Source organism: Triticum dicoccoides, chromosome 3A (genome assembly GCF_002162155.2).
Source record: "Triticum dicoccoides isolate Atlit2015 ecotype Zavitan chromosome 3A, WEW_v2.0, whole genome shotgun sequence".
Classification (NCBI taxonomy): Eukaryota; Viridiplantae; Streptophyta; class Magnoliopsida; order Poales; family Poaceae; genus Triticum; species Triticum dicoccoides.
Genome location: NC_041384.1, coordinates 512,342,969 through 512,355,943, shown reverse-complemented (window position 1 = coordinate 512,355,943; position 12,975 = coordinate 512,342,969). Strand labels below are relative to the sequence as shown.

Below are 12,975 nucleotides of genomic sequence, written 5' to 3'. Positions count from 1 at the left end.
GGCTTTGAATTTCTTCATCGTCCGTATCCCATCCTCGCTGACCGTAGTTCGTCCAGGGCTCTCCTGATAAAGAGAGAGAGACTTGAGAGAGTTCAGGATATCACCAAAAGGCGAGTGCTGAAAGATGTCTGCGGCGATGAACTCCATTATCGGCGCCCAATCGGATTTGATCGGCAGGGGCGCGGGGGGTTCGGAGTTCAGAAAGGAGTCCGGATCCTCGGAGTCACGGGCCGTGCAGAGTGCGGGGCTAGCGTTCGGCTCGATCACTTTTGGGATCGCAGCCCCTGAGGTGACGTCCAACCGCTCATCCTTGATTGGCCCAATAGGCTCTGAGTTTGGGGTCGGAACCGATGCGTGTGCGGCCTCCAGGACACTGTCCGGGGGCAGAGCTAGATCATGCCCCTCGAGATAGTGCGGCGCACTTGGTCGTGGCTCGAACCCGTCGAAGATAAAGTCTCCGCGGATGTCAGCCGTGTAGTTTAAGCTTCCAAACCTGACTTGATGGCCATGGGCGTACCTTTCGATCTGCTCCAGGTGCCCGAGCGAATTGGCCCGCAGCGCGAGGCCGACGAAGACGAAGGTCTGTCCGGGGAGAAAAGTCTCACCCTGGACGGCATCGTTGTTGATGATCAAAGGAGCCATCGGGCCTAAAGGCGACGACATGGAGGAACTCTCAATGAAATCACCAATGTCGGTGTCAAAACCGGCGGATCTCGGGTAGTGGGTCCCGAACTGTGCGTCTAGGCCGGATGGTAACAGGAGGCAGGGAACACGATGTTTTACCCAGATTCGGGCCCTCTTGATGGAGGTAAAACCCTACGTCCTGCTTGATTAATATTGATGATATGGGTAGTACAAGAGTAGATCTACCAAGAGATCAAGGAGGCTAAACCCTAGAAGCTAGCCTATGGTATGATTGTTGTATATGGAGTTGATTGCCTACGGACTACAACCCTCCGGTTTATATAGACACCGGATAGGGTTAGGGTTACACAGAGTCGGTTACAATGGTAGGAGATCTTGAATATCCGCATCACCAAGCTTGCCTTCCACGCCAAGGAAAGTCCCATCCGGACACGGGACGAAGTCTTCAATCTTGTATCTTCATAGTCCAGGAGTCCGGCTGAAGGTATAGTCCGGCTACCCGAATACCCCCTAATCCAGGACTCCCTCACCTACCTTGTTGAAGGAGGTAGCTAGGTCTGCTCACCGGCCACCCACGCAACATGCAGGAGTTCCCGGGGAGATGGCTCATGACCCCTGGGGGCATAGGATTAGTCCGGCGTGCTGGCCTCTCTATTAAGCCTAGGTCGGGTTGCGGCGTATTATTTATCCAGCCGGAGTTAATCGAGCGTGGTGGGTAAGTTGGTGCACCCCAGCAGGGAAGAAAACATCTATCGATAGCCTGTCCTACGGTAACGGACACTTGGAGTTGTATCTCGATCGATACAACTAGAACTGGATACTTGTGATGAGAACTGGATGATGATGAGTCTTGGATATGAGATGATCACTGGATAGTATGGCTCCGGGGTTTTTCTCTCGCAGGGAGTCGAGAAAGGATCTCTGGTCGAGGTTGATAACTCCACTGCTACTTTACCTTATGTTACTCTACTCCCTCCTGTTGCTGCAAGATGGTGGTTTCCAGAAGATGCTAGTCTTCGATAGGCTAGGCTTTCCCCTTGCCTTCTGGCATTCTGCAGTTTAGTCCACAGATACAACCCATTACTTTGATACAGATGCATACTTAGTTTAGATCTGATGTAAGTCTTGCGAGTACTTTGGATGAGTACTCACAGTTGCTTTGCTACTTCTTTTCCCCCATACCCGATTGTTGTGACCAGATGATGGAGCCCAGGAGCCAGACGACGCCACCGATGACTACTACTACCCGGAGGATGCCTACTACTACGTGAAGACCCCCGACGACTAGGAGTAGTTAGGAGGCTCCCAGGCAAGAGGCCTTGCCTTTTCGATCATTGTTGCTTTTGTGCTAGCCTTCTTTAGGCAATCTTGTCTAACCTATGTCTGTACTCAGATATTGTTGCTTCCGCTGACTCTTGTGTATTCAAGCTTATGTATTCGAGCCCTCGAGGCCCCTGGCTTGTAATATAAAGCCTGTATTATTTTATGTTGTGTCTAGAGTTGTGTTGTGATATCTTCCTGTGAGTCCTTGATCTTGATCGTACACATTTGCATGTATGATTAGTATACGATTGAATCGAAGGCGTCACAGTAAGGGTACTTTGGGTGTGCCAAACGTCACAACGTAACTGGGTGGCTATAAAGGTACACTACGGGTATGCCCGAAAGTATCTGTTGAGTTGGCATGAATCGAGACTGAGATTTGTCACTCTGTATGATGGAGAGGTATCTCTGGGCCCACTCGGTAAGACATCATCGTAATGAGCTCAATGTGACTAAGGGGTTGGTCACGGGATGATGTGTTACGGAACGAGTAAAGAGACTTGCCGTAACGAGATTGAACAAGGTATCGGTATACCGACGATCAAATCTCGGGCAAGTGCTATACCGGTAGACAAAGGGAATCGTATACGGGATTGATTGAATCCTTGACATCGTGGTTCATCCGATGAGATCATCATGGAACATGTGGGAGCCAACATGGGTATCCAGATCCTGCTGTTGGTTATTGGCCGGAGAGATGTCTTGGTCATGTCTGCATAGTTCCCGAACCCGTAGGGTCTACACACTTAAGGTTCGGTGACGCTAGAGTTGTAATGGGAATTGTATGTGGTTACCGAAAGTTGTTCGGAGTCCCGTATGAGATCCCGGATGTCATGAAGAGTTCCGAAATGGTCCGGAGGTGAAGATTTATATATGGGAAGTCCAATTTCAGTCACCGAAAAGGTTTCGGGGTTTATCGGTATTGTACCGGGACCACCGAAGGGGTTCCGGGGGTCCACCGGGAGGGTCCACCTGCCCCAAAGGACCTAATGGGATGTAGTTGGGTGGGAACCAGCCCCTTAGTGGGCTGGTGCGCCCCCCAAGGGCCCAAGGCACCTAGGGTTGGAAACCCTAGGGGGCGCTGCCCCCCCCCCCCGAGGGGCCGCCGCCCCCCTCTCCCCTTCCCCCTATAAATAGTGGGGGGTGGGAGGGCAACCGCACCCCTTTCTCCTGGCGCAGCCCTCCCCCCTTCCTACACCTTCTCCTCCTCCGTAGCGCTTAGCGAAGCTCTACCAGAGAACCACGAGCTCCACCGCCACCACGTCGTCGTGCTGCCGGAGCTCTCCCTCAACTTCTCCTTCCCCTTGCTGGATCAAGAAGGAGGAGACGTCCCCGGGCTGTACGTGTGTTGAACGCGGAGGCGTCGTCGTTCGGCGCTTAGATCGGAATCAACCATGATCTGAATCGCTACGAGTACGACTCCTTCATCCGTGTTCTTGTAACGCTTCCGCATCGCGATCTTCAAAGGTATGAATATGCACTCCCCTCTCGTTGCTAGTAAACTCCATAGATTGATCTTGGTGACGCGTAGAATTTTTTTAAATTTCTGCAATGATCCCCAACATTGCCACCGCAGCCTTCACCGCCATCTCCTGCGCCCGCTTCCTCTGCTGCGCCGGACACGTCCACCACATCTTCTCCCACCCCTCCTGCTCATGCTATTTCCTTTCCAGCTCCGACTAACAATCATACCATGCGCACACGTGCCAAGTCTGGGTTTCGTTTACCTGCAAAAGATCGTCTCAATCTTCATGCATCTCTATCTCCTTCCTCTCTACTCAAATCTTACAAATTAGCTCTCCTAGATCATAATTGGGTCGCAGCTATGAAAGTGAATATGATGCCCTTCTGCAGAATAACACGTGGCAGTTAGTTCCTCGTCCTTTCAATACAAATATCGTTTCGGGCAAATAGGTTTTTCGCCATAAATTTAATTCTAATGGGAGTCTTGCATGTTATAAGGCTCGATGGGTATGTCGTGGTTACTCTCAGCAACATGGAATCGATTATGATGAGACTTTCTCTCCAGTTGTCAAGCCCAGCACTATTCGCATTGTCCTTAGTATCGCTGTCTCTTCTTCCTGGCCAATTCATCAACTAGATGTCAAAATGCTTTTTTTCATGTCTCTCTTCAAGAAACAGTTTATTGTCAACAACCTCTTGGCTTCGAACATTCCTCATATCCTAATCATGTTTGTCTTCTTCAAAAAATCTCTTTACGGTCTTAAACAAGCACCACGTGCCTGGTTCCAACGCTTTTCTACTTATGCTCAAACCATTGGTTTTATCCCTTCCCGTTCTGACACTTCACTGTTCACCTTTCATCACAACAACAACACTGCTTACTTTCTTTTATATGTTGATGATATTATCCTCACAGCTTCCTCACAACAATTTTTAGATCATATTATCTCTCTTCTTTGCCACGAATTATCTATGACAGATTTAGGTCGTCTTCACCACTTCTTAGGTATTGTTGTTATCCGTGACTCCTCTAGTCTTTTCTTGTCTCCACGTCAGTACACTCTGGATCTTCTTTCTCGTGCTGGTATGCTTGATTGTCAAACTTCCCGTACCCCTATTGATACAGGTTCCAAACTCTCTGCCGACGGTGATACTTTCTCTGACCCTTCTCTTTATCGTAGTCTTACCGGTGTACTTCAGTATCTCACTCTCACTCGTCCTGAAATTTCTTTTGCTGTCCAACAAGCTTGTTTATACATGCATGATCCTCGTATTCCACACTACAATCATGTCAAACGTATTCTTCGGTATCTCAAAGGCACACTAGACTTAGGTCTTCATATCAACAAATCATCTCCCACCTCCTTGACAACTTACTCTGATGCAGACCGGGCTGGTTGTCCAGATACTCGTAGGTCCACATCCGGATTTTGTGTTTTTCTTGGTAACAATTTGGTTTCTTGGTCTTCAAAAGGGCAGGTTACGGTCTCCCGCTCGTCTGCTGAAGTTGAGTACCGCGTTGTGGCTCATGCGGTTGCTGATACGGCTTGGTTGCGCTAGTTGTGTCGGAGCTGCACCGTCCTATTGAGCAAGCTATCATTGTTTACTGTGATAATATTTCAGCTGTCTACATGTTAGGGAATCCGGTTCAACACCGTCACACCAAGCATACTGAGATCGACATTCATTTTGTTCGAGAGAAGGTGGCTCTCGGTCAAGTTCGCGTTCTCCACGTGCCTACTTCTGCTCAGTTTGCTGGTATCTTTACTAAAGGCCTAGCGACTACTCCGTTTCAAGACATTCGTTTCAGTCTCAACGTCGTCGAGCGTACCGTTGACAATGCGGGGATGTTAGAATACAACTTGTATTAGGATTATGACTCCTACTCAATTTGTAATAAGGCTAAGTCAGGTGCGGCTTAGCTCTTATATATACTTCTTGTACCGGCACAATATTACATCAACAATTATTCAATACAATTCTACAATTATATCTAACTTTATGATGTTTCCTAGAACTGATGTTGGATGAGCCCAAGGGCTTTTTTTGCCTTTTGTTTTTGTATATATTTATTTCATATTAATGAAATTACCGTAGAACAATAGTTCTACAGTTCAGAGTTCAAAAAGAAAGAAAAACTCTGATAAGCGGGTAAAACTTTCGCCTAAGGAGAGGCTCGAGAAGGCGATCTGGTGAGTCTCCTCCGACTTAAAAGTGTTTGTAACTATGGTATTGGTCTGATCCGAAGACCAGTGGGTTTGTAACTTCCTCGGAAGGAACTCGTGGAAGACATATATCAACTCCCTGCGAGCGACGTCACGCATGGTCGTCCATATATAATTCTGTTTGGGAAAATTCACACATCGTCGATTTTACGGCGGTCGAGCGGTCAGCAGGAAGATGGTAAATGGTTCTCACTCTGGTGCCCTTGCGCGCGCTGTCGTGGCTTCGGACTCGGTAAAATGGAAGGAAAACGATCCTCGACCTCGAGAAAACAGAGCAGACGGAGTCAGCGGCCAAAGTGCGCATCAACTAGCAGCCAGACATGGATGCATGCTTCAGAGGTTAGACGACGGACGCCCGTCCCCATACGTTCTTATGGTGTATGCGCACGGAACCTTCGTCTTGCGCACGCGTCCATGTCAAAATTGAACGCATGCGGAGAACATATCTACTTCCGTCGCCTGCGTCTGCGTCTATATATATATTGCAACTTCTGATGCAGGCGCAGATATATATCTCCAGAGCTGGCTGAGATAGAAACAGGACTAGAGTGTGTAGCTGCAGTCAGTGTAGAGAAGCAAGAAGAGGATAGCCGGTATGTCGAGGGAGATCCATAAGATCGCGAGCCTGCGCCGGGACAGTTGGCGAAGCAGCGATGACGTGTTCTCGCGGTCGTCGTCGCGCTTCCAGGACGAGGAGGACGACGAGGAGGCTCTGCGGTGGGCGGCGCTGGAGCGGCTGCCCACGTACGACCGCGTGCGGCGTGGCATCCTGCAGGCGGAGACGGGCGAGAAGATCGACGTGGACGTCGGCAGGCTCGGCGCCCGCGAGAGCCGCGCGCTCATCGACCGCCTCGTCCGCGCCGCCGACGACGATCACGAGCGCTTCCTCCTCAAGCTCAAGGACCGCATGGACAGGTTCGTCACGAGCTCACGCGGGGTACGTACGCACACTAGCTATATCTACTGTACTTACTACGTGCTTCTGTGCAGGGTGGGGATAGATTACCCGACTATCGAGGTGCGGTTCGAGAAGCTGGAGGTGGAGGCGGAGGTGCTCGTCGGCAACCGGGCCCTGCCCACGCTCGTCAACTCCGTCAGGAACACGATGGAGGTAAACGTCCAACGACTTATACAGTCTCGCTCTCGCTCTCGCGCTTGGTGGGTTCCATATATACTGTACTTCTTTCTATGCATCAGCGTTTCACTAGAAAAGTCATGACAAATCTTGAAAAGAAATTGACCATATTGGTACGTGATACATTCAACATCGCAAGTCCAAACTCAATACTTATATATAGCTAAAAGGAGGCATAAGTTCAGAAGCAAAAGAAAAGTACTGAATTTAACTCGTGATCGGTCAACGTTAGATTAATGGTACAACAAATGGCAGGATATCCTCTATTTTGTTTCGTGATTCATATTAGTTGTCGTAGCCTTGATGCAACTTTAGTACAAGTTGTACTAGAGCTGCGACAATTAACATGGATCGGAGAAGGTATTGAATTTGAATTGTGATCAGTTAACTTGAATTGTGGTACAACAAATGGCAGGATATTCTGTATTTTGTTTCTTGGGCTCGTGGATCGAATAAAGTTCCTGTTGCAAGAGTTTGTAGCAATCCATTTATTAATAACAAAATTATAATTTATGAGAACAGTAAATCATCCACATCCCCCCGCGCCGTATATGAAGACATAACAGTAAATGTAGAGCGGCTGCAAGGTATAGTTATTGTGACCTTCTTGCTTCAGTGGGTGATATGTTGCTAAAATCATTAAAAATAAAAATTGTGACGATGATGTGGTAATCTTGTGTGTACTGCCTACCAATAAATGGAAGGTGGTTGCACATTATAGTGCCTTGTGACTATTTGGATTTGGTGGAATGTTTTATTGATTAAAAAGTTAAAAAATATAATTGATGAAGTTTTTTTTTAGGGAAAGGTCTGTTGGCATTTTATTTAACTTGGGGAAGAGTTACATCAAAGAATACATGTGGTAAAAGGAAGGAGAGCATCTCATCTACCCACTCTTCACGAATCTTAGAATCATAGCAGCGCCTAGCTAAGAAATGTGCAACTCTATTTTTTAAAACGAAGACTCAAGGGGAGCCCGACTTTGAATTAACAAAGCCATCAACCGGCCAGGATTACACAAGGCCACCAAGCAAGAGCGACCGAAAGATAAAAGGAAGCTGACTGAGCAGCTTACAACGCAACGCACACTACTGCACACAAAGGAAGGGACATGAAAGATCTGCAAGTAATGTCGAAGCCTGCTGCATATCGACACCAAGAGCAAGAAAGCAGAGTAACCTCGGGGATCAGCCCAAGGCCTGCAAGCACTGAGAGCAGCCGGATCATAGGATTGGGACCCCGCAACCTGTCTTCCAACGCCGAAGAAGACCCCAATCTTCTCGCCTAGGCTCGAAGGCGCCGCACCGTCGGGTCGTTGTGCGCTCACCCGAGAGCACGGACATGTGCCGGTCGTAACCCAGAACAAGCATAGCTCACGGATCTCACCATGCCATAGGCTCACACCACTAGCTGCACTGCCACCCGCCCGGGCATCGAGAACAGAAGGAAAGCCACTGGGGGGGGGTTGTTGAAGAAACCAGCTGCAAAGACCCAAGGGCGAAGCTTGGAGAAGCCTCTGCTTGGACTCACAGCCGACGGGCGCTCTCCTACCTTGGCGCCACTCACCCGGAGAACCAGACGACCCAAGGCGGCGCCTCCAAGGAGGGAACGACGCGCAGGGCGCCGCCACCACCCAACCCGAGACGAGTTTTGGGTTTTCACCCGGAATCTGGGACGGGGATGGATAGGGGAGTCCTCAGCGGTGCCTCGAAGGAGAAAGGCGATGCGCGCACGCACCATCACCGCCGTGGTTGGAGAGCCTCCCAAGGGTTTCCCCCGGACTCAGACTATGCCACCAGCACACCGCCAACACCGGAACTGACAGCCAACGCTGCAGAGCGGACAGCCGGAGGGGAGGAGTGAGCAGAGGAGGAGAAAACAGCCCGACCTTCAGATCTGGATCGGAAGAAATCCGCGCCACGACCACGACCACCCCCCGCCGGCTCCATGCCGCCCGAGCAGCCGAGGAGGCCGTCCACCACATCCCGCGCACGCCGCCTGTCGCAGAGGCCGCGCCGCCTCGCCGACCGGGGCCGCCGCCCCGGAGTCCGTGGTCCTTCACGAGGGGAACAAAGCGACGAGGGACCTCGCCGCCACCTTCATCGGCAGCCTCCGCGGCTTGCCGGGCGTCCCTCAGGTGGCGGCAAGGGGAGGGGATGCTGGAGGGGGTGGCGGCGCCGGAGGGAAACCCTAGTCGCCCCCGGGTCGCCCGCGGGGGGCGACACGGGAGCCGCAGGGGGGGGGGGGCTCTAAGTACCACAAGGAGAAATTCTGCAGAAGCCTTTGCTCCTTTTTTCTGTGCAACTCTATTTGCCTCTCTGGGACAATGTCTAAAGGATATATCCGGGACCCCATGAGCTAGGTGAAAACAATCAGCAAGTATAGCTGAATATGGGCTCAGAATTTCAGTCTCCCCGTTGCATGCTTGCACAAGTTCAATGCAGTTTGTCTCCACTTGGACATTGCGACATCCAATTCCGTCAATCATCTGCAGACCCATCCGTAGGCTCTGGCTTCAGCGGATGGTGCGTCAAGTGTGTTATCAATCAACTCCGAAATCCCTGCTATAGCTTCATCTCTATGGTTCCGCAAGACAGTCGCAGCAGCTCCACTTCCATCCTCAAAGAAAGAGGCATCAACATTCAGTTTATAGTAGCCTGGAGCTGGACGTTGCCATCTTACCTCAGGCCTTGCTGTGTTCGACCGAACTGCATGGTTTGTAGTAATAGCTTGTATTGCAAATGAAGTAATAGCTGCAGTTTTAACCATCTGACCCTTGACATCTTCACGATGTTCCCACCATATGTACCATGATCCCACAGCAATGGTTTCTTGGAGCCCGAGTTGACCAAAAACTGGAGATTTCTTCATCGGACTCCTGAGTAGTTCTTCCAATCCCACTGAACCCGAGCGATATGTGAGAAGGGCAGAGTCAATGATATCTTCTAGCCCAAGTGATTTCCATATAATTGATGAAGATGATTGTGTACCAGTCTTGCATTTGTTGAAAAAAGGGATGACTTACTAGTTATATAGAATTTTCGCGATAGTCCAACTGAAAAAGGTCACAATGCTGGGAGTAAGACGTTTTAGAGCTCGAGCTCCATGAAGCTCTTTCTATGAAAAAAAATCATATTTAAAAGTTTTACAAAGTTCTAAAAAAATCACACATGCATATGGATGTATTCAACATGTGTGTAAAGTTTCATGGTGGATGTATTCCACATGTGTTGTGAGCACTAGTGCAGACGCACACGCTAAAAAGAGCCCATCGCACATGATATTACAAACTGAATGGTAAAACAAATATCCAATTAAATGCCTACAAATCAAATTAATGACTTAGATGTAGCAAATGAACCCTAAAAATGATAAATTTGAGCATGGAGTATGTTAGGATGCATGTCCAGTGTAGAAAAAGTTTCCAGATCAAATGATAAAACAAATGTCAATTCACCTTCAAACCAAACGCATTTCCTCTATAAACCATGATTCTTCTGGGAAGATGGTTCGGTTTCTAAGTAGTATACACACCAACTTATGTGAAATTATCTCAACCTTTTACCACACCCTATTGAGGTCATATCATCACACCGTGCCAAGTTTCATGTTATTTATACTTCATTTGCATTATTTAGAATTAAAATACCAATAAACTCAACGTTTGTGGTCGACTCTTCGCACATGGTAGTTTAAAATTTCTTTTCATTTCTTATATATTGAATACAACTATAATCAATACCCTAAATATGATTTTAAAATCATTTTTGTGCACTATTGCATGTACTCATAGTCGAAATTTGAATTATATACATTAAAAGCCTAGAAATCGACTTAATGACTAAAAATAGCAAATGAAGACTGAAAAATGTCAACTTTTAACATGGACAATGATATGGTGTATGTTAAGTGTATGAAAAGTGTCAAGGTCAGACAACGAAGCACATGTAAATTCACCTTCAAACCTGACGCATTTGCTATCGGAACCGCGATTCTTCCTCCCAAATGGTTTGGTTTCTAAGCAATGTACACACCAACTTTTGTGAATTCTTCTCCATTTTTTACCACATCCTATTGAGATCATATTGCGACTCCTTGCCAACTTTCATGTTTTTCAGACTTCATTTACATGTTTTAGAATTAAAAAACAATAAACTCAATGTTTTTGGTTGACTCTTGACACAAAGACATTTGAATTTTCTTTTCATTTATTTTATATGGCATACACAAGTATAATCAATACCTTCAATATTATTTTTCAAACTAATTTATGCACTATTGCATGTACTCATAGTTGAGATTTGAATTTTATCCATTGAATACCTAGAAATCAACTTGATGACTTAAATAAAATAAATAAACCCTGAAAAATACCAAATTTTAACATGGAGCATGCTATGGTGTATGTTGAGTGTAGACAAAGTTTCAAGGTCAAAAACTGAAGCAAACATCAATTCGCCTTCAAAGCCGACACATTTCCTCTTGAAAACCACAATTCTTCCTCTTATATGGTTTGACTTCTAAGAAGTGTACATCATAACTTTCGTTAAACCTTCTCAATTTTTCCCATGACCTATTGAGGTTATATCAGGACACCATTCCAAGTTTCATGTTTCTAGACTTCAGTTGATTTTTTTAGAATTAAAAAACCAATAAAACCAAATTTCTTATGGCATACAAGTATACTAAATACCCTAAATATGATTCTCCAAACCATTTATGTCCATTGTTGCATGTACTTGTGGTTCAAATTTGAATTATATCCATTAAATGCCTAGAAATCAACCTAATGAGTTAAATATAGCAAATGAATCCTGCAAAATGCTAAATTTTTACATGAATGTTGCTATGATGTATGTAGAGTATAGAAAAAAACAAGATAAAACGAAGAAGCAAATGTCAATTTGCCTACAAACCTAAACAATATTTCTCTCGAAGCCATGATTCTTCCTCGCAAATTGTTTGATTTCTAAGCTGTCTACATGCAAAATTTTGTGACAACTTTCTCAATGTCTACCACAACCTATTGAGGTCATATCATGGCACCATTCAAAGTTTCATAGTTTTCATGCTTCATTTACATTTTCTAGAATTAAGACCATGTTCTCGATAAACTCAATGTTTGTGGTTGACTCTTGCCATGTTTGATTTTTTAAATTTCTTTATAACATATAAAAATATACAAGATCCTAATTATGTTTTTCAAATCATTTTTGTGCACTATTCATGTACTTGTAGTTCATATTTAAGTTACATCTATTAAATGCCTAGAAATCAACTTAACGACTTAAATAACAAATGGACCTGAAAATAACAAATTTCAGTATGGAGGATGTCATAGTGCATGTTGAGCATAGAAAGGTATCAAAGTCATACAATGAAGCAAATGTCAATTCGCCTTAAAACTTAAAAAATGGGGTTGTACATTGCTTGAAAAAATATGTGCAAGGCATCATACAAGGGTGCGTTTTTTCTAACTGAGCACGATAGTAGGCTACATCAACACATGCCTTTCTTGTAAAAAGCATGTATAAGACATCACACGTGGTTGCGTTTTTACCGTGTGCAATGGTGGGCTACATCTCATATATTTTTGCTGCAAAAACCGTGTGTAAGATATCACACATGGTTGTGTTTCTATAACCTATGTGATGCTGGCTACATCACACGTGTTTCTTTACAAAACCATGTGCAAGACATCACACATGGGTGTGTTTTTAAAACCATGTGAAATTATAGGCTACATTGCACATATTATTATTTTTCACAAAAATTGTGTGCAAGGCATCGCACACGGTTGTATTATTATAACCGTGTGCGATGTTGGCTACATCACAGACCACTTTTTCTAAAATGTGTGTGATATTTTGATATGGCACACACTTTATTGAAGGTGTGTGTGATGTGTACATCATAGTTTTTGCCTATTATGTGTGATAGGAGGGCTTAATAGCATCATTTTGTGCTAATGGAGCTACACACAACAAAACAAGTTTGTGGATTTTTGTTAAATCATTCCGTTATGAAACTTTACACACTGGTAGGATACATGCATGTGTAAATGTAGGTTTGTTTCAAAATTTTCAAAAACTTGAAAATAATGTAGTTATTTTTCTAATAACATAGAACCCGAGCTCCAAAAGAAATTTCCATCTCTATATTTTTTAGTATAGTTCTATATCT

General features: G+C 45.8%; 1 protein-coding gene across 1 annotated transcript in view; it reads left to right on the top strand.

Annotated features, from left to right (window-relative positions):
• The first annotated feature begins 6,252 nt into the window (after positions 1–6,252).
• The window catches only part of LOC119268853 (ABC transporter G family member 32-like), a 14,822-nt gene continuing 8,099 nt past the window's right edge, over positions 6,253–12,975 (top strand). Inside the window, exons 1-2 of the mRNA XM_037550564.1 lie at positions 6,253–6,572; positions 6,648–6,768. Coding sequence (XP_037406461.1) covers positions 6,253–6,572; positions 6,648–6,768 — 441 coding nt within the window. The remainder of the gene's footprint in view (positions 6,573–6,647; positions 6,769–12,975) is intronic.